The sequence below is a fragment of the Rhamphochromis longiceps genome, linkage group LG16 (assembly GCF_057381845.1).
Source record: "Rhamphochromis longiceps isolate RC_006_pf linkage group LG16, R_longiceps_female_GT1.1, whole genome shotgun sequence".
NCBI lineage: Eukaryota > Metazoa > Chordata > Actinopteri > Cichliformes > Cichlidae > Rhamphochromis > Rhamphochromis longiceps.
This window is the reverse complement of record NC_140572.1, coordinates 8,233,665-8,260,661: the sequence shown is the minus strand read 5'-3', so window position 1 is coordinate 8,260,661 and position 26,997 is coordinate 8,233,665. Positions and strand designations below refer to the sequence as shown.

Below are 26,997 nucleotides of genomic sequence, written 5' to 3'. Positions count from 1 at the left end.
AACCACAGCTCGTTACTACTCGCTATTGCACTGACAGCGTAAACTAGAACCCCGCAGTTCTGTTTCTATACTTAACTCGTTATTAAAATCAAAAGTAAAACTTACTGATGCACTTCAACAAAAAAAGATTTGTACGACGCCGAATACACAAAAACATTTTTAATTTTAATTTGTTCGCAAACGGTAATAGCACCTAGCTAACAACGTGAACGGAGTGAACGGCAGTTGCCTAATAGACGATCTTCAGGTCCGCTGACGTGCGTTGGTCCGTCACGTGACCTGAGGAATGTTAACAATGCAGCGAGTGTCCAACTTTGTGCTGAAGTTCTGATCCTGCCTGGAGTTTGGGGAGAAAATGGAGGCTCATTTCATCATATTTACCCACTGAGCTAGGTGTACGCGTTCGACAACCGAGAACCGGACTCTTTAACGAAAAAAAAAGTTGCCGTTTAACGGAATTTATTCTCTTCATATTGAGTTATTCTCGCCACTTCTATCACATGGTAAGTTGAGAGTTGCTTTTTTTGGGAGGGGAGTGGTGGTGGTGTGACTTATTTCCACGACTTGTTGCTGAGCAAAACGTTCCGTTATGGGTGTGTTATATAGCGAGGCTTATGGAAAACGAAATTGAAGTTTCTGTATGTTTGAGCCTCTTTGGAGCTTACAGGACTGCCTCCATTTTTTCTCTCTCCCTGCATTGGAATGTGTTGCTGCTCTCAGCCCCCAACTCAAGCCTGGGATATTGCTGAGAAGGCCCCAGCGCTTTAAAACAGGGCTCTCCGGACCTTTATGCCTATACAAATATCACTGTACGCTAGTTTTAAAGCTTTGGTGCAAATGTGGGAATTCAATTTAAGGGTTTAGTCTATGTTTAAATGTTTGTTTATTTGTGTACATTTAAAGTAACTGCATCTTATTTGGGCATCCTAACTTGTGCCTCTTCTGAGGATCACTAACAGTAACAGAAGCTATGCTTTGTAGATGCTGTTAGTCAGAAGATCCTGCATTCATTTCACTGTTTAAAGTGAGCGAACAGATTCATAGTTAATAAGAACTGAGCTTAATAAAATAATTCATAACAGGTCAGAATATTTTTTTTATATTGTATCTGAAAATGAAAATGGAGTCATCTGATTTGATTCTGTCATTTTCACTTCTCTCAGGGCCTGCATAGTTTGGCCCTGATGCAACAGTGCGTTTCATTCAGGTGTACTGGTACCACACTACTATCCACAAAACACACTCACACACACTCTTTCTTTCTGCTTGACACACTTCTGTCTGTCCAGACAGTCCAGCGCTTTGATTAGTTCAGCAGTGACAGCAGACCTGGGTGATGCAAACCAAAGTCACATGTTTTAAATGGACGCTTGATGTTCATGCCTGTCTGTGTCCTGTAACAGGGGGGTCACATTTTCAGACAGTCGGACCAGTTTCACTCAGACTAGGGTGGCGCAGCAGTGTGGTGTCATGCACGTCAGAGGTATCTGTCAAAAAGGAACCACTGGGATACAAACAGATGCTTTGGTGGTGATGTTGTCAACACAGTGGATTGTAAGAAGTATGCAGGGATTATTACATGTTATTACTACTACCATATTTGTTTTAAAGGGACAAATGTACAAAAGTGGGCTACATGCACACAAAAACAATATAGATGGGTAGATGACTCGAAAGGCTACAGGGAAAACATATCGGTTTGATTTTGGGGTTGAGCTGCAGTACATCAGATACACACAGAAAGAGCCAAATTGTTTCCCTCTTATATACACACACTTGCACTCTCACAGCTGCAGCCAGTTTCCATCAACTGTTGTCCCTGCCTGCACATTTGTGATGTGTCCTGCAATGTTAACTGAGTTGGTCCCACCCACCTCTACCCCCTGTCTTACTCCACCCAAAGCTTAGTTGTTGGCCAGCTTTGCCCATTAGGAAGTTGTGTTCTTTCCTCCACCTCCGCCTCCTCTTGCTTCGTAATTTCCTAAACACAGCAGAGATATGACCGTCCACATTCTCTCAGATCCATCAGGCAGGTTAGAGGCAATCTTATTAATATTAACCTGCCAGCTGCTCGCGTTGCTCAGTATTCTGTGGGGTCCAAGATTGCAGAATGCATGCTTTCCCAATTTAGCATCACAGTGGGCAGCTTTGTTTTTGGTGAGACCAAAAAGAAAGCTGTGGTATAGTGTGCTAAAGTTTGTTATGAACAACACATGTCCACGAAGACATAACCTGAAACATGCGTTTAAAGTGTCACATGTGCCATTAAAAGGCAAAAAGTCCAAAAGCATGAAGTTTAAGTCATCTTAGGTTTAGGGTTAGGTCAAAGGAGGAGTAAGGTTCAGTGATGGGGGTGGTTATGTGTAGAGCATTGTTTTGGGCAGAGTCATGTCTTTTTTTTTTTCTTACAGATTTGTAGTTATAGACAGATACTGTCCGTGTAGTTTGTGTTTTGGGTTATTTTGGTCAGCGTACTGCCCCGTGATTGAGCTGCGGTATTTTACTTGTACTTACTTGTGGAAAGGAATGCTCATTGCTTGGACACGACGCCTGAAGCATCGCAGGAATGGAGGCAAGAGATCTCGGAGATGGGGCAACATTTATGGAGCTTGGCCCCATGTTACCCCACCACCCAGCAGTGTAAAAAGAAAAAGCATGTTTTTGTCTATGCAAAGTTTGATCTGTACAAACAGTGAAGGCTGTGTCCTCCTTAAATGGCCCAAAGGGATGGAGACTGCTAGAGAGGAGGAGCAGGAGGAGGAGGAGATTGGGGATGCAGTTCAAGAGCTTTTAATGTTTGGAAGCTTTTTCCTCTGCAGCTGCTTGGTAGTAATGCTGAGGGATGTAAGATTAAGATAATATTGTTAAGAATGTATTTTTAATTATCTAAATATAGAATATCACAGCACTGGGTGGATTGTGTTTGGCATTGCCTAAGACCAAAACTTGACTTGTAAATTTTAGTTTTGGTGTGTTTTCTTTTGAAGGTATTCTTTTGTACCTCCACACAGACACACGGGAGTCTCTGGGATAGTGTAAGAATTCAGTATGATGCATCACCATCGCTTCAAAGTTTTCAGACTATATTACTTTATCAGTGAATCAAAGCTGTGGCACGTTTGAAACTGATGGAAACATCTGGGTGTTTAATTTGGTATCTGCAAACACTTTCTTTAAATTGAAGTCATTTGCTGCTTTAAAAGATCTCTGTTGGCAGCTATAGTAAGTACAAAAAGAAGTTGTGGTCATGATATCTCAGAGACAAATGTTAATGGTGTTTGAGGAGGAAAAAATTAGAATCCACCCGATGCTCAACTGGCTACTTTAAGACATTCAATAAAACATTTTAGGTTGTTAAAAAAGATGTATGCCATCGAAATACTCCCTCAAGTTTTATACATAAATGTTAGTTATATAAAAATTGGAACATTTGAGGGTGGGGGGTGGGAATGAAATGCTCTGGGAATACTACCGCGATCCTGAGATAACATCAGCCGGGGAAACTTGTAGTAAATCAGCTCAACCAGAAAACTCCAAAAATCCAATACTGCACATACTTCGCTATCTGCTCTGTGCTAATTGAGAACAAACACGCGACTCAGTCATGAGTAAAAATAGGACGTAACCTTCTTGAATCTACAAAATAAAAAAAATAGGTAGTTGCCTGGTAATTGTGGATTGTTTCACATTCTGTGGCTGGTTTTAAATAAACACATGTATATAATAATAATAGTAATAACTCATTTTGATAACTTTTCATCTTACTAGATATTGACATGGAACCATATTGAAAAACTCTTGAAATGTATCATTGTTTAATATTGAGGGCAGCTGTGGCTACAACTGTAGCTGCCTCCACCAGTGTGTGAATGTGTGTGTGAATGGGTGGATGACTGGGTGTGTAAAGCGCTTTGGGGTCCCTAGGGGGGACTAGTAAAAGAGCTATACAAATACAGGCCATTTACCATTTGACATCATTTAATCTGAGCTTAAATTTGAGGGTAGAATTGTGACGTCTCTGATTTGTCCGTTAGAATAAAAAGCAATTTTGTCGCCCTTTTTTTTTTTGTTAAATTTGAATTTGAAGTAGTTGTGCGGCTAGCATAATGATTCACATTTAGAAAGCACACAAACAGCAGCTCTTCTCGTGATGTAATGTTGTTACGAGCTCATAATAACTCACCAACAGTGACACGTTCGGCTCTGTGTCCGTGTCTGTTGACTGTAATAGTACGATGACCTGCTGATCTCCTTGGTCTGTGGCAGGAGAAATAATCACTGGTCTTGGTCAGACTGCTGCAGAAAGTCGCTTTTTCCCCCTCTCAATCCATCATGCTGTACGTTATTTAATGAAAGCCCTTAGGTCCAAGTCCAAGTTCAACTTTATTGTCACTTCAACCATATACAGTTTAAAAATACACAGTGAGGCGAAACAACGTTCCTCCAGGAACCAAGGTGCTACAAGACAAGTTAGTGCAAAAAAAAAAATAATATATAATATATCTAGTAATAATATTGTGCAAAAGAGCATTTACAGGTTGGTGTGTGCGTGCTAGGTATTTGTTAATACGTAAGCATGTGGTGAACATAACTCATTCGTTGTTTATGCACATAGACAGGAAGGTTGTTTGCAGCTTCTCTTCAGGTCTGTGTAGATCAAGTACAGAAAATGTTCTCATTGACAAAATAACTATTTTATTTAGGCAAAGAGGAAAATTGCCCATAAGTAATTTTTCCTTTTCAGGATAATTGTCAGGTGTAATTCAATACCTGCCGAGAAGACTTTTTGAAATAGAACCCAATCAATTGAAAGATGTTTGCTTCACAAAATGGTTGGAATTGCAGACATGAGTTGAAAACCACAGCCATGTCGAAACCTGCCAGAAGAGGATTGTATCTAGCAGTTTTTCAGTGCTGGTGAGATTGGTATCTGGAGACCTGGCATTGCTTCTCTAAAACTATTTGAAGCCTGTGAGCTTCTCAGTTAGACAGGAAACCCGGCTGCCTGTCAGCTTCAGGGTCTCTCCTCTGCAGAGGTAATGCTATGCCAAGTAAGGCGAGATTTACTCACGTGGAACCAACAGAAAAGAAAGACCGAGGCAAACACATTCAAGTTCGTTAACTTTTAACGGTTTGATTTGATATATAAGCTCTTAACTCAACTGATATGGTTCATAAATTGACTAATGTGAGACATAAGTATCATATTAATCAAATCTAGTATTGCCAAATGGTCTTGACCTCTTTAATATGATTCAAGTCAGGTCTGCTGTGCTATTGTACAGTATTTGTGATTAGATGAGAATAGGGCTGTTTGATATAACGATATATATCGGATGACGATATAAAACGTCTATCATTTCATTTTACGTTATCGTTTGTTTCGTGGTGTCGCAAAATAAACTGTTTACAGCAATATTTTTTCATCATTTTGATGGTCACTGTAGTGGCTATATTAATTTCTTAAAGTTCTCTCTTTCTCTTATATTTAATATAACCACACTATGGACGGACAAGTGCCTGTTTTTATGCTTTGTCGTTAGCAACAACGACGGTAAAACCATCGCGTGTCTGCTTGTTTATGTTCCACATAAACCTTTCACAATAAAGCTCAAGATCCTGTTGAGACTTTTCAAAATAAACTGAATCACGTGAAAGAGCAGATTATTTACGGATGAGAAGTAAAAAAGCCGCCAGGTGCTAAAAAATAGACCTTAGACTCAAACGTTGGAACAGGCTTTTCCCCGCAGCACGCCGTGTAATAAATACTCACAAAGAAATCGGCGGCCGTTACAACGTATGTTTAAAAATGTATAGTTTCATGCATCGGTTAAAACACTCGACTCCAGCTACATGACGCGCAGCTGGAAACACTTCACGCAAGTCGAGCTGCCCGAGATTCACAGAATTTACAGAAAATGTTACATTTTTGTGATTTATATCGTTATCGGACGATAAAATTCTTATATCAGGATATGAGATTTTGGTCATATCGCACAGCCCTAGATGAGAAGCTTGTAAAGTTGAGGCTCTGGACAGAAAGCCCATCTGCACTGGCGGAGTAACCTTCTTGCGGAGCATGGTCTTCTAGATAAGATTGTCAGACAGTGTCATATGTAAGATCACAGAGGAGCATAAAAGGCAGAGGCGCTGATGCAGGGAGGGTCGGACATTTGTGTTGACCCCATGTTCTCAGATGGGTGTTTACCGATGACCAAGTATCAGCGTTGACAGGAGCTGAATTGTTCAATCATAGCTATGCATTGATGGGGTGGGGGGCAGGTGGTGTTTTTTAACCTCTAGCATTCCTGGATTATGCATAAAAGTATGTGAGAGTACATATGCAGTGCTGATAGTCAATTTGACCTCCAAAAGGTCTAACTGGCTCCACAAGGATTACTTCACTTTATATTGGTGCAGAACAGCTTACTTTTGTGTGGTATCTTGTGATCTCACATTTCTAAAGTTGTTAACAGTTTTTTACTGTATGTGCTTTGATTTTTAGAAAATCTAGATAAAATTGAATGGGATATGGAAGCCCAGTCTTCATGCTCTAACTTCATTTCTTCACCCACAGGCGCAGATTGGCATCATCATCGTTTGGCTCCACGATGCCCTTGTGACCAGCTGCATTTCCTGGAATAAGCTGGAACCTGAGCCTTGAAAATCACACCATGTAATGCCTATAGTATTCCTGCCTCACCTTCATCCACCGCAGCGGGAGCAGGAATCAAAAGCAGAAAGCGAGATAGAAAAAAATTAGGGACATAGAGTAGGGATCATAAAACCTGTGCCTCCAATCTGTGCTCTTGGAGGCTTTTTATCTATTTAGGTCAGCAAGCTTAAAGGGAATCTTTCGTAGGGTTGTAGGGCAGTGAGTGCCAGTTTGTGTGCGAGTGTGTTCTTGTGTGTGGTTCTGTGTGCGTGTTTCCCTTTTTAGAGTAGGTGCCTGCCCTGGGCACTGTGGCCATGAGGCCCAAGACTTTCCCCGCAGCCCCGTATGTGGGAAACACACGGCAAAGGCTTCAAGAGATCAAGGAGGGCCTGAAGCAGCCGGCCAAGCTGGTGAGCCAGGCTTTACATGGCAGTAGCTCCAGGAATGAGGGAGGCAAAGGGGCAGACTCCAAGAGCGGGAAAGACACAACCAGCCGACAGCAGCAGCTCAGACCCCCGCAGAAGTTCAACAACTACCAGAATGCGCTGCGGGAAATCCGCAAGTCCCTCAAGCCCTTTGAATCCGGCTCAACCTCCGGATCAGGACACCCAGCAGGCGCCGGGGAGGTGAACCGGCAGATGCTGCAGGAGTTGGTGAACGCTGGTTGTGACAAGGTGAGTTTTAGAGATAGGGAGTGTTTCCAGCGGCAGTATATGATCTTGTTATGGGAGCAGATGGGTGATTCTGTCGTGCAATTGTCTTACCTTAACAAACTGTTTAGTATCAGTAGTATTTTAATGCATTGCGTTGTAAATCAGTCTGCTTTAAGGTGACATTAAGTTACTAGAATTCAGCTAGATTTCTTTTTTAACCACCACCCCCCCCAAAAAACAAACAAACAAAAAAACAAACAAACCTCAGTCTTAGCGAAATAACTTCAGTTTTACCTGAATCTATGATCTTCTCAAGACCAGACGTATTGGTTGAATAAATGTGCTAAATTTGTGAAACAATCACGAGACTCCCTTAAACAGTTTTGAATATGTTAGTCATTGGTGTCATCAGTGTCGGTTCCCACCATTCCCACTTGACTTAGATGTTCAAACCCACTTTTTTCTGTCAGTCAGGAATTTCTAGAGGAAGCTTTCAGGGATGCTTTGTGCTCTTAGATAAAATACAATGCACAGTCTGCTTAGCTAAGTGTATAGTGCCTCGGTTATGTAACACTGGGCTGATTGTTAAAACACCAGGTGGATTTCCTAAACGGGCTCTGTCCCACTTAAGAAATGCAAGTACTCCATCAGAAGTCTGGTCAGGGTGAGGAGAGAGTGTTTCCACGGGAAGTGAGGAGTCCAGTTCAAGCTTTTTCACCCAAGTCACTCAGTAAAGCTTCTTATTTTTTAGACATATTTTTATTTTACATTTTAAAGATTTCTTTGGAAAGAGAGAGATGAGCTTTGGGGGGGATTAAGCCAGATGATTACATCACAGAACATCTTCACAAAATACAGTGAGTCCAGATTTGCTACATGTGTGGTTAAAGAGTTTGAGGATGAGCCCTGTGATTGAGCACGGTATGTGAAGAATGCGCCACTCAAGCCCATACACAACATGTGAAGGGAAAAGAGTCGGGAGAATGCCCCATGCAGCCAAATCGATTTCAGCTTATCACAGCCAAACATCCCCTGTATGTCAGGTATTCACTGATAGCGGGACCTTTGCTCTGTATTTTGTTTCGATGTGTGATACATTAGAGTTAAACTGGGCACAGCAATTCATTTGTCTGTTCGTCTCTTACCTGTTTCACTGGTCCGCTAATGTCAGTTTTGTAACTATACTGTGATAATTGTTATGGTGTAAGGCTGCACATTTGGCTAATCCTTCTTACCTAACTTATTAGCCGCTACACTTTTTGTTGCCTGTTTTGTTTCTAGTTTTGAGAAACCAAATCCATCAAGTTTGTTTAATTGTCTTGAAATATTCATGTGACATCTTAGTTTTTAGTAACACATCAGATTCCATGTTTTGGCTGAGGACAGAAGACAGACACCTGGACTCCAGCTGAAAACTATTGAGCTTGATCATACAATATGGACCTCAAAGGTCTGAAAAAATGTTATTATAAGAGTTTCCTTTATTATTTTCGTTCCTTGACAAAAAAAAATACTTAAGATTATAAAATGTGTATATCTTGGGTCCTGACTAGAACATATCCTAAAGGTGTCCACCTCCTAATGCACTGAGTTCTGAACTGCAGGCCTCTCAGCACATTTAAACTGATGCACCTTATCTTTTGGGTTGTTTGAGGTTGCTGCTAATTCCTTACATAATTCACATGGCAGTTGTTGATGTCATGAAAGTGTGACATTGGGTGTGTGTTTGTATCTTAAACCTAAATTTAGTAGTTCCTTCTCAGGAACTACTAAAATAACTAATACCCCACAAGGCTACAGTGGTCTGTAGAGAAAATCTCACTCCACAACTGAGACCATGATGTTTACAGAAACTTCAGGTTTTAGGTTCCTTGGTTGGATGCCCAACAGGATGGCAGGAATGCCTCACATATTTTCATTGGCGAGTATGTTCTAAACTACAAGCCTGGGGGAAATGTTCATTAAGGTGATATGGCACTCGTACTGAGAACATTTATTCAAGCAGAACTTTGAGTTGAGATGCTGTTATAGTCTCCTCAACTAGATTTTAGAAGAAAAGTATGATATATTCAAGTAGTCTCCCATTAAAGATTACCCGAGTCATTCAAACCACTACTATCACTCTCTTTTGTTGGAACTACTGTCGTGGTTTGATAGGAGTTCCAACAAAACAGATATTAACCCCCTTTAATTTTCACTAAGTTATTAAAAATTATCCAAGATTCCATCAGCTCAGATTTATTTGCTTTAACTACATCTTGCGAACAGTACTTTGAAATTATTAGCTACCTATTAAAGCAGGTAATAGTTAGCCTAAACTGCTGCCTTTCTTGGATGCTTAGAAGTGTGTTGGCTGGCATGTGGCAATGGCTAATTCAAAGGGACCAAAGGGATTACCACAACATCAGGAGCACGTAAATAGGGGTAAAGCACAAATATTTAGGCATTAAGGAATGAATCCCTTTCAGACTAGATTATTTGGTTGCTGATGTTTTGAGGTACATTTTAGATTTTCTCAAGCAGACTCTGCAAGTCAAGTTGAACTCAAAACCTTTACCTGGATGTTGTTACATAAGTTCACTTTTAATTACACAGCACCAAATCACATTAACAGTCTCTTCAAGGTGATTTGAGGTGACACATTTTAAATTAAATTGTTGATTTAACAGGGAGGCAGTGAAGTGATGTTAATATGGGAGAAATCTAAACTCTCTTTCTAGTCCCTGTCAGGACTCCAGCTGCAGTATTTTGGATCAACTGAAGGCTTTTCAGAGACTTCTTATGACAGTCAGATAATCATGTATTATAATAATTAAGCCTGGAAGTAATAAATGCATAAACTAGTTTTTCAGCATCACACAGAGACAGGATCTTTTTAATTGTGAGATATTGTGCAAATGCAAGAAAGATTTTTTCATCTTTGTTTAATATACACGATTAAGTACATATCTGGGTCAAAAAACGACTCCAAAATCCCTCACAGTGTTCCTGGAGGCCAAAATAGCACCATCAGGTTACAATAACATCAGTTTTCCCTGAATCTAGAAGCAGGTCTTTATATCTTTAAGAAATTCCTGCGGTTTAACTGATTGGTGTGTGTCATCTAGCTCCATGGATAGATAAAGCTGGGTATCATCTGCATAGCAACAAAAATGGATGCTGTGGGTTTGAATAATAGTGCCTAAAGTGAGCATGTATTATATAAATAGAATTGGTCTTAGCGTGGAAGCCTGTGGAACTATAATTAACCTTAGTACTTCAGAATACTCAAAATCTGAAAGTCTTTTAGAGTGACTTATCTTTTGCTTACATTGAAAACACTGAAGTATACAGGATTCCTTGTTCTGCTAAAACAAACAATTTCAATGGGCTTAAAATATGAGCTAGCTATTAGCTGGGTATCTAAACCATCAATGTCACATGCTGTCACCAACAAAAAAAGCCTAAATTGTCTTTGGGGTTTTTTTGTGGTAGTGGTGGTGGTGGGTCTGAACATGCACATATATAGAAAAGTTATTTTGGACGCTATCACAAAAAACACTGACGGGCTACTGCAGTCCTGCCTAGATGACCATTGCTACCACCATTTTGCACTGTGGGCCCAGTCAATACAAACAGGAAGTGAACATTCAATGGCAGCAGGGTGGAACAGTTCCTTCTGCTGCAGCCAAGTCACCACCCAACGTGTCGCCTCTCCTCTCCTACTCTTCCTCTGTCTCTGGTCTGTCTGTCAGACACTGTGAATACAAAGAACAGAGAGACTCGCAGAAATGTACAGAAACAAGTCAAAGTAAAATCAAGTTGAAGTAAAATCAGTAATGATATACCTTTAAAGACAGGTAATTTGAGCTTGGAGCATAGTTTCGGCTGTCACACTGAGAACACGTGCTACTAAAAAAAAACCCACAGTGTGAGGACACGTGCATGACATTCAATATGGATAAGAGAATTTGAATGTCATATCTAAAAACAATCTGTTTAAAGGATCGTCTGGTGAATATTAAATATTATTAAATATTGTACCACCAGTTGTTAAAATTCACCATATTCCATCCTTACAAAGGGATTGTAAAGTATCTTTGAATGAATTTGCACACTTGGAAGACTGTTGCTTCTTCACATTTGGTTTGTGTCCCCTGACACTCATAACCACCCTCGAATATTAAGCAGCGACAGATTCCGATTGAGCAGCTGTTTTGCACCACCTAATCCTGAGTTGAGGCAGACATTAGCAGAGTTGTTGCCTGACTGACTGCCCACATTCACATGTTGTGTGGGTGAATGTTTGCAGCACTTTTTCACATCAGAAATTTTAGTACATTGTGTTAGGAAAAGTAGAAGCCATTAATGATGCCTCAGTAACATTAAGTGTCTTTACATGTATGCTTTTTCTGCTGTGAAAAACCTTTAACCACATATTAAGTATAAACTGCAGTGTCTCATTGCTTGTGCACACATACTACTGCTTTGTTTGTTTGCATCATTAATAAGCCATAAGTACTGCTCTATTTTGAATTGAGCTGCTAAGCTCCTCCCCTCTACTCCTATTTTCTTTTTCCATATTTTTTTCAGGTCAGCTCTTATCAACTAGTCTTGTCTTTCTTCTCCTTCTGTTCATCTCTCATGTCTTTTCCAGCGACAAATTACATAGCTATGTGGCTCGTTACATAATAATATTTTTTTTAATAGGCGGAAATGTTTTGGAGGGGGATCGAGGGTGGGGGAGGAATGCAAGGCATTGAGATGAAATGGAATGAAAGGAAATAAGGGGGCGGGGCAGGGGGGGCTACATTCTTCGATTTTTGTTTTTCTCCTCTAAACTTCTAGGCCATCCTCACAGGCCCTTTCCTGTGTCTGTGAACTGGCTAAGCATATTAACGTCTGAGAAAACATACATGATAGTGTTTATGTTGTGATGAGGCCAGCAATAGAATAGAATAGAATAGAATAGAATAATCCTTTAATTGTCCCACAAGGGGAAATTTGGTTGTAACAGCAGCCAGAAAGACACATATACAACAAACAGTACACAGGACACAGAACAGAAAATACACAATTTTTCTTACATATTTACATATGGTTACTATAAACAGAGTACTGTACAGTTATTAAATTAAATAAAAATAACTACAGATAAGAGGCAAACCAGGTTGTAGTGCGAATCGGTTGATTAAATTATTGCAGTTACAGCGCAGGTGTAAACATCTGTGATTGTTGGGAGCAGTTTTGATTGTACAGTCTGACAGCTGCAGGGAGGAAGGACCTGCGGAAACGCAAGACGTGACTTGGATGCAGTGTGGCTTGTGTTTGTGATGTTAGGGTAGACAAAAAAGGCTCTAGCACTGTAATAATGACTGTAAGAAAGGCGTCTCTCGGCTTAAATGTTGTGGTGCATTTGTTGTGTCTGCTAAGCAGTTTTTTGCATGATGGAACAGGACAGAATTATTTTCTTTTACAGCCCTCAATGCAAAAATGAGGCATGGACGCCTCTCTCCCCATGTCCCATCTGCACTGCACTCCAAAATATCTCCCATGTGGCTTAGATTTGAAGGGTCTTGCACTGCAGTGTGTCTCAGAAATGGGTGAAAATGATAATTAAAATTCCCAAATCACCATAGTGCAGGGAAAAACAGTGTTTGTTTGTGCTTGTTCTGTCAATGTGTCACAGCAGGTTGTGTGTCTCCGTCTAGTTTGTAGGCTGGTGATTATGCGTTTGGATAACTCGGCGGCCTGCGGCCTGCAACCATTATGACAGGGGTGCAAATGTGGCCTGGATATTTTCAACTGAGAGAGAAAAGGAGCGAGATGGGAGAGAGCCCATCCAGATTGCAAATAGCTTGAATTCTTGCTTCCTGAGCTGAGGAATGTGAGCAACGAACATCTGTCGCCATGACAGCCAGGGTCACCAGGCCCGCCTCTGCTTAACGCACACACTCACACATACACAAACATAGAGCATTGTTAAACAGAGGAATATCCAAAAAAGCAGAGTACTGCTGTATTGAGGGTTCAGCATATCCCACTTTCTCTGTCTCACAGCTGTTTAAGTTTCAATTATTGTTGTATTCAATATTTTTGGCTTATTAAAAAAACAGTTTTACATGATTTAGAAGCTACATTTTTTGAAGAAATGGAGATGACTGTGGATAAGGAAACACCTTTAATGGGTTTCACCACTTATCATTCTGAATGTTATTCTTTTCCTTCATCTGTTCATCCATCCGGTTGTCCTTATCAGGGTTGTGGCAGGGCTGGAGGCTGGAGGTGAGAGGCGGAGTACAACCTGGACGGGTCTCAAATCTTATACAGGACAAACATAGAGACACAGACGACCATTCACACCTAAGAGCAATTTAGAGTCACCCATTAACCTCACCCCACTTAGTGCATCTCTTTGTGGGAGGATGCCGTACCTGTAGAGAACCCACGCAAACATGGAGAGAACTTGCAAACTCCACTCAGAAAGGCCCCGCCCAGATGGTGGAGTCGAACTCTTTCTTGCTGTGAGGAAACAGCGCTAACCGCACAATAAATATTATCAAGCTTTTTAAACTTTTCATGGCCAAGATTTACAAAAAAAATTTTTTTTATTCAATTTGACCCCAAATGAGTGAGTAAAAACTCAGCAGGAAGATATTTACAGAAGTCAAACACTGTTTTCCCAAACACTTCTATATAGGCTGGAAATGTTTTTACAACCGCAGCTATCACCATCTGGTGGCCTTCATATTAAATAGCTCTCTTCCCCAGCATGTCTTTTGTCCTGTCTCCCTCCCCTCACCCCCAACTGGTCGCGACAGATAGCTGACCCTCCCTGAGCCTGGCTCTGCTGGAGGTTTCTTCCTGTTAAAAGGGAGTTTTTCCTTCTTACTGTCGCTAAGTGCTTGTTCATAGGAGGTGCTCTGATTGTAGGGGTGTTGTCTGTATTACTGTTGGATCTTTATCCTACAATATAAAGCACCCAGGATACTGTTGTTGTGATTTGGCACTTTATAAAAAAAAAAAGAAATAAATTGAAAGCAGGTTTAAGGCACTTACGCTTTAGCCTTACTTTTCCAATCCAGAAGCTTCATCCATGTTTTATCATGTGCACGGTCCTGTGTAGAAATAAGCTGAATGCATTGGAGACCTTTGAAGAGCAGCTGCCATCTCCATGTCATCTGACTGTTCACCGTATTTAAGTGCAGCTGTTTAAAACGCCTAAAAGGCATTGGGTCATTTCTTCTAGGTTGATTTGAGAATATCCCAAACTTTACTACCACTGAACTTGTCTGAGGTTTTCTAAAATGTTGGAAACCCCACACCTTCCCTGGTTGTAAGAAAGGGAACATGTTCTGCATGTTCTGTAACTGATGATAATGCATTCGCACCCACTCAAGGAAAGAGGCAAACACTCAACATTTTGATTTCTATATCTCTTTTCCACTTGTCACTCCATAATTGTGTCCATTTCTGTGCCTATAACTAAGAGAAATACTAACTTTATCTCCTTCCTGGAGAGAAAAAGAGAATGTTTAAAGAAAAAGTCCTACATGAGAAAAGTGCGCAAGGTAGAAAGACTGAAGGGAGAAGGGTAAAAAGTGACATTACTGGGCGGCTCTGGCAGCCAACACTCTCTGCTGGCTATGCAGGAATGTAACACACACACATACACAGGAAACAAAGTATAAACATTGGTGTGTGTGTGTGGTCAGTTTTAAGCTAAGGCACATAAAGTTATGTGCATGCAAAGGGAGGAGACACAGAAAAGGAGGTTTGTGCACGTTGCATCCAGTAGTGTTATTTATACACACATATACAGAGATGAATGCCGTACACAAACACACAATACCGTGGGCACAGAAAGTGTGTCGCCTTGGCATTTCCTGGCTTTCAAAGACATCCGTGCCCACAGTTGCTGCATGGTCCCATTTTTAAGCCATTTAGTATGTTTGATTTAGGTTACTCCTGACAAATAAAGGCAGCCAGTCTTTCTGAGAAACCGCAGAAAGTAGGGTCACAAAATGGCTCCTCGGGGATAAAACTTTTCTCATCTGCTCATTTCCTTCCTTCCATTCAGACAAAGCCGTATTTTGTTGCTTCTGATGTTCGATTACACGCTTTTCCTTTTGTTTTATGTTCTGAGAAAACGCCTCCAGTGTTCCCTTAATGTGTTTAGTGTCAGTGACAACCATGGCAAGTCTGAGTCTGAGTGTTACATATAGATAGATTATATAGCATGTTTCAAACAAGGACAGCATTCAAAGGACTTTAGATGAGATGTACATTTTGAACAATATTTAAAACAAATTATTAATAACAAAGAAATTGAGGGTGGTCAGATTAAGCATATGTTAAAATGACAGAGTTATTTAAATATGACGATGACTCGTGATTGGCTAAAGGCTTAAATGACAAATTGTCACAACATCATATATTCAAAAACCAACTTTACATCCATGGCGCAGTCTTTTAGTTGAGTCGTTCAGCATTGTGTCATTTCAACCAAAGGAAGTATTTCATTAGCCTTTATCATCAGGTGTAAAGGGGAGAAGACGCACTTGCTGTTCCTTCATGTTGTCAGTAGGGGCGCCTGCTCTGCTCTGAGACGTCTGACTTCACATGTCTTTGCACTGAGATCATATGTCATTTGAGGGGACTTTAGTCATCTAGGTGTGGATTGCTCTCTCGGAGAAGGAAGGAGAAATTTTTGTTTTCTCAGATTTTCTCAGATTTTTGTCCCACTTGTTTGCATATTTACGGTTATGAAGGCCATGTTAAGTTCACGACGATAAATCATCATCATCTTTTACGTTGAAAGCTGTCATCAGGAGGGATTTTAAAAAACCCTGATGTTACCCTGCAATCAACAAGTAAATAACTGAGACGTTATAAATGTAGGGATTTGCTTGTTGAAATGCTGCTACTGATGATGATCTTGTGGTATCATTGGTTTCTTTAAAATTACATATTGAGGTGCAGAGGATTTGCGTTTCCAAACCGGGCGTAGCGTGAGCGACATTGGGATGATACTATTCAAGCCCTGCCGGGGGTTAAGTGAAGCCGATTAAACAAACAAGATAATAACTGTATAATGGGCAACCTCTGACTGAAAAAGCAGTGTATCAGTAACAGATATCGTGTTTAACAAGTGGGTTGGGTGCTTGTGTGTGTGCATATTTAATCACTCTAGATTGTATCAGCTTTTCGAGTACCGTAATTGCTTTACTGGAATTTTAGGTCATTTTTTCTGCATGACAAATGAAATCATGACTGTTCAGAAATGCAAGACTTACATTAGAAACCTAAGCAAAGAAAGGCACTAATTTTTTCCCCACTACTTTCACATCTTTTCTTTATCTCCATCCTCCTTGGCATAGATAATTATGGAGAAACATTCTACCACTTCTTGAGATAATTGGTTTTTTTGTCTTTGCTGGAGAGTTATCTTGCTTCACCTATCTGTTTTTAATACTCCAGAGCTATTATAATCATTGAACATTGGGTTTAGGTCAGTTCAGTTAATCTTTTTTCCATCTTGCGAGGTGCTGCGAGTGTCCTTAGGCTCATTGTCATGTTGGATCTTTTGCCAGGCTACTGGTCAGTGTTCTTGTACATCCTCAGGTATTCACAGTGCCATTTACAGATGTAAAAAAGTGTCAGGGCCACTCCCAGTTTTCATCATTATTTTTTTCTCGTGTTCTTTAGGCAGTTTTCTCTCTCTCTTAAACGCCATCCTTAAAAGTTAATATCATGCAGCGTCAATGTCACAGAAACTCTGATATTCAATGATAAGCCCAGTGCCAAGTCTGAAACACGTGCCCATGTCTTGTAAAGACTTAGGTGTGCAAACCATGTCTGTGACATCACTTTAAAATAGAATAGAAAAGAATAGGATAGAATTCAACTTTATTGTCATTGCACATGTCACAAGTACAAGGTAACGAAATGCAGTTGGCATATTGACCAAGGCAGACGCCCTTAGTGAATCTCTGGCTTGTTCTGTACTCCAGCTACTGCTGCAACTGATTTTTAGATTGTCTGGCCAAGGGACCAGTGAGCACTCACAAAAATTGCCACTCCTCCTACAGGATTGGTCAGAATTCAATCACACCTACACACAATGATCATGGGTCTGAAATGAAACTTTGCTCAAGGTCAAGCTCGTATGTGTTGTTTTATGGGCAGTAACCTGTGAAATGTGAAGTGGATGAGCTGCGATATCACTGATATTCTGGTTAGTTGGTCCTCGTGTTTCCCTTTTCATCTTTAAAGTCTCGCACTGGGATTTTTTCCAGTATCATAGGATCCCCATAGGTCATAAATTGAGAAAGTTCAGGTCATTCTCTAACTGCCTTTATGCATTAAAGCAAATTGTCAGCCATTCATGTGTATAGTTTTCTTTCATTTATTAAATAGTTTGTGCACAGGGTCAGTGACCACAGGTCTGTTTGATTTTACTGCATTACGTTTCTACACTGGGGCCTGGATTCTGAGTAATGTTATTTAAGGAAACACTCTGTTCCAGCTTAGACGTGATGCAGATATTGAGAGGTGATGCAGTTTGGAATCTTTAATTCAATCATTGTGGGTTTCTACCCTCTAAATCAAAGTCTGAGCAGAGAACCATTTAAGAAGTCCCGCTTGAATGTGATAGAAGAACCAAGAGAATGACTGGCATTGTTACCATAGACTGGAGCAGAATTCTCTGCTTGTTCCCTCCTCCGCATTTTTCCTGCAGTGTCTCAATTGTAAATTACACGGCAACTGATGAATAGAAAATGCCAAAGTGGTTAACCAGCATTTTTCACATTGGTGACCTACATACCGTTGGCTTTTATAGTGACCCACCTGTCTGAGCACACGTCTCCAGGCCTGGGATTAACTCTGCGCACCCCACCTGTGAGGAAGGGAGAAAAGCCAGGAAAAAAAGGTTTTAAATGAAAAAGGTGACATATGTCATAACAGCCAGTCTTATTCAAATGTAATTTTTAAACCAACAGAAATAAACCAAACCTGGGTAGGAAGACCAAACGAACTCTAAGATGTAAAATATGACGTTGTGGTATAAAATAGCGGTAAGAGATGTAAGGGTTATTCAGCTGGTTTGAAATGAAACTGAGGCATACATAAACTGTATTAGAAGACATTCTTACTGGTCATTCCCAGGGAAGCTGCTCTGTTAGTGCCTCTGAACACAGGACCACACCCTGCTGCACTGCGACTATGAATCATACACATAAAAAAATTTCCCCAAATACAAATGATCATGCAGCAGAAGGATAAATGTCCAAGTTGAAAGAGTTTTCTTTGAATATGGCAAAGTGTATATTCACTAACAGTCTTTTTATTTCTAAAATTTCAGTTTGTGTGTGTGTCTGTGTGTGTGTGTGTGAGAAACTGTGTTTGCTTTAAATCTGTCTCACTGCAAAATACAAAAACCAGTAACTAATTTGTGAGTGACTTTCAGCCCCCTACTGTTTTTGCATGTTGTCTGGCAGAGGAAATCACTGGTATGTGACCCTAAGTGGAAAGGATGCAGGTGCTTGAGCACCTACTAGGACTGTTGTGTTTTGTGTGCATGCGTGCGTGCGTGCGTGTGCGTGTGTGTGTGTGTGTGTGTGTGTGTGTGTGTGTGTGTGTGTGTGTGTGTGTGTGTGTGTGTGTGTGTGTGTGTGTGCGCGCGCGTTTTTAATGTTTGCGTGTCTGCTTTCTTCACAGGAGATGGCGATACGGGCGCTGAAGCAGACGGGCAGCAGGAACATTGAAGCAGCTTTAGAGTACATCAGCAAGATGAGTTACCTCGACCCTCGGAATGAGCTCATCGTTCGTGTCATCAAGCAAACTTCCCCAGGTATGAATACAGCCTCATGTGAGCAAATTGACTTGGCTAGTAGATTTTAGTTTCTCTTCACTACATGTATTTAAACGATAACAAAAAGTTCCTCCTGCACCTTCTAGGAAAAGCTGGCATGCCAAATTCAATGGACCACCGGCCTGCATTGGAGGCTTCAGGTGAAGCAGGTGCCATGCCTCCGTATCATCAACTGGGGAATTCTATGTATGACGGAGCAAAAGGTTATGGCCCTGAGGGTGAGATGCCCAGACCATATATGAATGCTCCACCTGTTATGAACTACATGATGCCCCCATCTGGTGCAGCACAGGTCACTGGAATGGGAAACCCATTGGGTCGGCCTCCCAGTATGGGTACCTATCCATCTGTTATGGCCACCCAGAGCAACCCAGGCAACACTATGTACCCCCCAGGGGCACAGCAGAAGGGCTACCCTGGCAGTATGGAGCAACATGGGCCTATGATGAGCTACAATGTCCCTGGCCAGCCTTTACAGCTCCAGCCACAACCACCAGGTGGCCCTGTCCCAGGCCCACACTATGACTACAGCCATGCCAGGACACACATGATGGAGTCTGCAGGCTATGGAGTCAAGAGGACCCCTTCCTTCCAAAACAAGATGCCACCGCCCCCCATGTCACCCACAGATAATTATGTCAATATGCAAGGGAAAGGAGGCATGGGTCAGAATGGGCCAGCGGGAGGAGGTGGAGGATATCCTGCTAACCTGTACCTCGCCCCTCACTCTCACCCTCGACAGGCCAGCCCCACCTCACACCAAGTCCACATGATGTCCCGTTCCCCAGGTGCTGTGGCCATGGTCCCTGACTTCTCAGATCTGCCCCAGGGCTTGATGACACCTTCTAGGGCCAGCCTCAACTTGGACCTCTATGAGCACCCCTGGGCAGGGCCGCCAGGTCCTGAAGGGGCCCCTCAGTCCAGACAGCCACAGCCCCAGGGCCCATTCAGAGGTGAAGTGCGTGTCCCCAGCAGAACTAACTCCTTTAACAGTCGCTCTGCAGGCCCAAATGCTGTCCGGCCTGGGATGGCTGCACCACCTGCTAATGGGAAACAGGAGCCTTCTTTGGGCCCCCCTAATACCATCACAGCTGTAACATCCCCACCCATCCAACAGCCTGTCAAGAGTATCCGTGTAATGAGGCCAGAACCTAAGACAGCTGTGGGACCATGTCACCCTGGCTGGATGACTGCTCAGGCCCAGGATGCATCAGAGCCTCTGCCCTACATGCCAGAAGAAACATACCCGCTCGAGCCTGCTCAGGAGCCACGCTGTCCACCACCACCCTACCCCAAAAACCTCCTAATGTCTGGGACGGCGGGTGAGACAGGGGCTCTGGAAGGAGCTGCAGGTGTGTGTGGAGCTCAGGACCTCAACAACCCTGCTGCAAGAAGTACTCACAGTGGCAGCGGAGGGAGTGGAAAGGCTGAGGAGAGCCAGCCAGTGAAAGAGAAGACAAAGATGGGGAAGGGAGAAAAAACAGTGAAAGACAAGAAGCAGATCCAGACATCCCCTGTTCCCGTGAGGAAAAATGGACAAGATGAGGAAAAGAGGGAGTCACGTATCAAAAGCTACTCACCTTTTGCCTTCAAGTTCTACATGGAGCAGCACATAGAGAATGTGATGAAGACCTACCACCAGAAACTCAACCGCAGGCTTCAGCTGGAACAGGAGATGTCCAAGGTAAGACAAGATGAACATTTTTCATCCTGCACTGCATTAGATAAGTAAAATGCAGAATGTATATAATAGAAGCAAATGATTTACTGTGAAGATTAGGCTGTCTTGAACAATCTCTGAGTATTTACAAATTCATTTCAAAGTATATTTAAAGAAACCTAAGCTGATGATAAAAAAAATCATAAAAAATCCCATCAGTGTGGTTTGGGAAATGCTCAGGATTCAAGATTGAAGAACATTTTTAATGCCTAAAAAATGACCTGTAAAGCCTTCAGGTTTTTAGGTGAGAACTATGATGGGCACAGAGAAGTGACGTACAAGAGCTTGTCATGCCAACAATTCTCCCTCAAGACTTTGCTGTAGACAGTAAGATCTTTGTCTCGAAATGACTTCACATTTGTGTTTGATGTGTTTGTCCTGAATCAGAACTTTGGCCTCTGCATTTAAAATGTATTTATTTTTTTTGCTGTGACCTAAAGACATGCTTAGAATAGAAAAAAACACCACAGTCAGACCCAGACAGTTAAGTCATGTAATGAGTTAAACAAGCAGTAAAGGTCAAGTCACTGAATTCAGCTCAAGCCTCATTCCTTGGTCATTATTAGTCAGTGTTGAAAAATGATCTCATCCTTAAACTATTTCTAAGGCTGCTTTTGAAGAGGTTGCATAGCCGTTATGTCCTCCCTTTACTGATCCTCTTCAACCTCTCTTCTTCTTCCTGTCCAGGCCGGCCTTTCCGAAGCAGAGCAAGAACAAATGAGGAAGATGCTGTACCAGAAAGAGTCCAACTATAACAGGCTACGCCGTGCCAAAATGGACAAGTCCATGTTTGTCAAAATCAAGACGCTGGGCATAGGTGCTTTTGGCGAAGTATGTCTTACACGTAAAGTCGACACTGGTGCACTTTATGCCATGAAAACACTGCGCAAGAAAGATGTCCTTAATCGTAACCAGGTGAGTTTATGCATTTTTATTGCTTTACTACACTCCTTTTGCCTTTTGAGTTCTGGCCTGTGCATTTTCACCAGGTGTATAAAAGTATTCACACATTTTTTTCTATGTTTGTAGAACAGCGCTTCAACACATTTGTGTCTTTGTGGACACTACTGATTGTGATAAGATGTTATGCAACAGGCTAAATCAGGATTATCGTTACGCAGGTGGCTCACGTGAAGGCAGAGCGCGATATCCTGGCGGAAGCGGACAACGAGTGGGTGGTGCGTCTCTACTACTCCTTCCAAGACCGTGACAGCCTCTACTTCGTCATGGACTACATCCCCGGCGGAGACATGATGAGCTTGCTCATCCGAATGGGGGTCTTCCCCGAACTTCTGGCACGCTTCTATGTGGCAGAGCTGACACTAGCCATCGAGAGCGTACACAAGATGGGCTTTATTCACCGCGACATCAAGCCAGACAACATCCTCATTGACCTGGATGGACATATCAAGCTGACAGATTTTGGTTTGTGCACAGGCTTCCGCTGGACACACAACTCCAAGTACTACCAGAAGGGTGAGACACTTTTATCTGAATATACAGACATACAAATACATGCTCCCTCAACTACGAAGACACCGTGTGTGGATTTAGTGTGTTGATGTTTGTGACATGCGCAAATACAGACATGCACACAATTTCCGTTGGACTCTTGTACAACTCATGCTTGGTGATTTCTAATAGAGAGAGTTCAGGTTTTGATTGTGTTTTCTCAAACATTGTGTTCAGGGGAAAATTAAATGAACATGTAGGTGCATTCAGACTTTACAGGTAGCAAATTTGAGCAGTTGCCAAGAGTACTGTCAGTTGTCCAGGTTGTTAAATTTGAATTTCACCAGGCAATGTGGTATTATATCCTTCTCTTTGTGGGGTTTTAAAACATCTGCTCTCACCTTCTGTCTTCAGGGAGCCACATTAGACAAGACAGCATGGAGCCCAGTGATTTCTGGGACGATGTATCCAACTGCCGGTGTGGCGACCGGCTGATGACCCTGGAGCAACGCGCCAACCGACAGCACCAACGCTGCTTGGCACACTCCCTGGTGGGGACGCCCAACTACATCGCCCCCGAGGTGCTCCTGCGCAAAGGTGTGTGAGAATAAAAAGCATAATTACTGCACAGTATCTGATGACTGACACACCTTTGATTGTACTGGATGTTGTGTTCTAAGAAAGCATTTAGACAGTTGACCTGATGTGCGTGTTGTGTGCAGGTTACACACAGCTGTGTGACTGGTGGAGTGTGGGAGTGATCCTGTTTGAGATGCTGGTGGGACAGCCGCCTTTCCTTGCCCCCACGCCCACTGAGACTCAGATTAAGGTCAGTGAAGAGGGAGGATGTCCCTGCTTTTATTTTGAATTTTAATTGGTGACCTAATGAGTCAGTGACTGGATCAGATCAGCTGCAGCAGACCAGGACAGTTAAACAGTGGCAGATTGCATTTGCTGTCCGTTAGACGTCAAATTAGGAGCTCTTCATTTCCTCCTTCTGTTCACTTTGCTTGACTCGGTAAGAGCAATTAAATTCAATGGCACAAAAAAATGACACAAAGACAAGTGAATGAAAATGCAGCCTAAACCATGAGTAGGAAATTCTGTGAACAATAGAGAAGAAGAATGAGATAGCATGGAATTACAGTCAACTTAGGTGACAGCAGCTGGAATCCAATTAAAAGTACATCCAGTAAATGAGCAGTCATTGAGTCTATTGCAGTACGGCCCACTGTATATTTACAGCTGCACAGATGTTTTTGGAAACACAATAATCTGGCTGTAAACAATTTCACTATGAGGTTTATGCTATAGCTTTTCGTGAGGTTCATCTGTTTTTCCACAATCTTATATACCTTTGATTGTATTGTGGAAAAACACAATACAACGTGTTGTGTTTTTCTCAGCTACTGTTCTCAGCTCCAGAACAGTAGCTGAGTGGACCTTGTAGAGACGTTGTCTTACTCAGATCCTGTTGTCAGTGTAGATATTGACTTTAAAGCTGAAGTCAAAACTGTTGCATTGAATTTCTCCAATTATTAAGTATGTATACAAGAGCTGGGTCATATTTTACTGTTGATTTAACTTCATGCATTGTCTCGCGGCTCTGCAGGTCATTAACTGGGAGAGCACTCTGCAGGTGCCCGCCCAGGTCAAACTGAGCCCAGAGGCTGTCGATATCATCGGTCGCCTGTGTTGCTCTGCAGAGGATCGCCTGGGTGCCAATGGCGCTGGTGAGATCAAGGCTCACCCCTTCTTCTCCCAGGTGGATTTCTCTAGCAATCTGCGGCAGCAGCCGGCCCCCTACCGGCCCAAGATCGCCCACCCAATGGACACATCCAACTTTGACCCAGTGGAGGAGGAGGGTGGTCCCGGTGCATGGAGTGACAGCGGGGACAGCACCCGGGCTTTGGATGCTCTCTGCTCCCCTCATGGGAAGCACCCAGAGCACGCCTTCTATGAGTTTACCTTCCGCAGGTTCTTTGACGATAACGGCTGCCCCTTCCGCTACCCTAAACCGCTCGAGACAAGCGAGGTGTCGCTAAGCATACCTGGAGCCATCGGAATGGGCCCAGACGAGGAGGAGGAACAAGAAGAGGAGGACGAGGATGAGGAAGATGAAGAGGAAGAAGGAGAGCAGGAGGAGGGGTGTGAGCCCGTGTATGTGTAGAGCTGCATGCTGACAGTCTTCCTGAGTGGCTCGTGTCTCTTACCTGCCCTTGTCATTCAGCTCATGACCCTCCCACCTATCACTTCTCTTCTCATGTATATGTAGAGGTGTGCATGTGTCTCTGTGATTGTTGAACTGCAAGAACAGGGTAGATGAACACTGCCCCCTTGTGGAATGCATATATACAAAACATCCCCCTCATCTGGGACCAAGAAACGGCAGGTGTGAGCACCCACATCGAGGGTGAAGCGTAGGTGGTCAGGAGAGCAGGACTCAGACACTGTACTGGTCGAAAGGAGATTCTGGTTCTTCCAGGAGCCTCTTGTCCCATTCCTTCCACCTTTGGTCTTACGGACAATTAAAACACCTCCACAGTGACCTTCAGACACAGGATCTACTTCCTGTTCTAACTGAGCTGCTTTACACTCAAATATTTGACACAGCAATGTGAAGAGTGGAACCAGTTTACTTGTTGATTGCGCCTGTTTTCACAGCTGCTGCAAAATAAGCTACAAAGACACGCACACACAGCTCAGTAGTGTAGGGATGTTGGATTTCAGGTTGATTTCAGTGTCTATATTGAGGTTTCAAGAGGTTGGCTCACACTAGGTGGACAAAGAAATTCTTCCAGAGTCCTTTGACACACACTCAGCCACAAAAAAAAGAGTTTCATTCTTGTGGTGTGAGAGAAAAATGTGTCCTTTTTTTTTTTTTTTTGCAGCAGTTTTCAGAATCTTATATATCCACACCTGCCTCATTTTGTGCCAACTTCAGCTCAGTGTAATGTTTTGGAGCCTGATGCTTTTTAACTCAGTTTTCTGTTAGAAATATTCTTGTGTTGTTAAAATGCTTCCAATCACAGAGTTTCTGTCCTAACTTGGCTCTAAATTGGGCTCTAAAAGTCAAGCCAGGTTTAGTTTGCAGTAAATTCTTCTCTTGAGTTAGATCAGATGAAAGAAGCTCTTGTATTGAAATTATACTATCTGTTTACTGTGGGGCAGGTTGCTAGCACTTCACATATTTTCTCAGTCTTCAAGAGAATTAAGAGAACCCCCCTAATCTATACAGGATCCGTTGGGTCAGATTAGGCTTAGTTAGTTGGGTTGGACTGAGAATCAAAGCTCCAAATACACACACATATTCACCAAGATGCACACTTGTACAGCTATTTAGCAAAGATCAGTCTGACAGTTGTAACTTTGTAAATTGTAACTTAACCAATCTCCTGTGATCTGGAGGATATCATGAAAGAAAAACAACAAAACAAAGCAACATGTCCTTACAACAGCCAAACATGTGATAGTATGACTATGTGCAATACAAAAAAACATTATATATAGTTTTCTAAACACTTACTATCCTTTTAAAAATTTAGTTCTGAAATGTACAAATATATTGGTTTATATAAATATATATATATATATATATATATATATATATATATATATATATATATATATATATATATATATATATATATATATATTCTCTTTTCAGTTACATCATGCTGCTTATTATTGTGTTTAATATTATTTACATTATTATTATAATTGTTATTACATGGTTTTTTTTTTTGTGGTTGTGGTGAAAGAAGTGTCGACTTAAGTGTGTCTGGGGTTTGAAAGTAACGAGCTGAGTGCCTTTCTAACTGAATATCAGAGTGCGTGACGCCACTCGACGACGAGCGTGGGGGTGTGGATGATTCGAAGGTAGGCTCTTCTCCTGCTGCAGCCAGGCTGGCCCTGAGTGTAGAGGAGAGGAGTCAGAAGTGTTTCTGTTTCAGAGAGAGAGATGGAATCGAGTTAGGAGATGAAGAGCAGGGAGGAAAGTTGGCTTCGGGAAATTCAGAGGAAAAAAAGAATATGAATATGAATAGCTTTCTCTATTTACAACTTCAACAAAGAGTTAGTGTTTTGGTACACGTTCTTTTATTTATCCAAAATGACCACAAGTTCAAGTGTTTGTGTGTATAACTCTGTACTTTTTACTACAGACCAGTGCCATGTTGTGTGTTGGACTGCTGCTCATCAGATGACGCTAACATCCAGTACATTCTTGCTTACAGACAATCAGCCAGCAATTCTGCCGAATTGAACTGTTTGGTAAATTAATCCCAAACTTTCCAGGAGTATTCTAAATTTCTCTCGATGACTGGGGACGCTGAAGAGGTCACAGCTTTCGAGCGATTCTGTGTGGATAAGATTTGTTACAGTTGATTTTTGTTGTTTTGCATTTTTTCCCTGTAAACGTGCCTTAACTAACACGAGCAACACAATGTTAAACGACTGCCTTCTTACTTTGGTCATAATTTTCAGAGACTTCTTATACCTGTTGTTATTCTTGATTGGGGGAAGGCAACAGAGCGTGCTCTATTTCACATCAGCGCTTGCTGTGCTTACACACGACAGTCACTCTTTAATTTAGAATGAGCAGATCAGATTTTCAACTAAAAGTCAACAATCAACAGTGCAATATTACTGCAATATTATTAAA

At 41.9% G+C, this 26,997-nt stretch overlaps 1 protein-coding gene across 1 annotated transcript; it reads left to right on the top strand.

Moving 5' to 3' along the window:
* Positions 1-293: 293 nt before the first annotated feature.
* lats2 (large tumor suppressor kinase 2) lies at positions 294-26,997 on the top strand. The gene is made up of 9 exons (XM_085383811.1): positions 294-503; positions 6,578-7,329; positions 19,009-19,141; positions 19,249-20,846; positions 21,570-21,797; positions 22,004-22,358; positions 22,749-22,931; positions 23,057-23,163; positions 23,947-26,997. The coding sequence occupies exons 2-9, from the start codon at positions 6,970-6,972 to the stop codon at positions 24,502-24,504; spliced, it is 3,522 nt and encodes a 1,173-aa protein (XP_085239937.1). The 5' UTR covers positions 294-503; positions 6,578-6,969; the 3' UTR covers positions 24,505-26,997.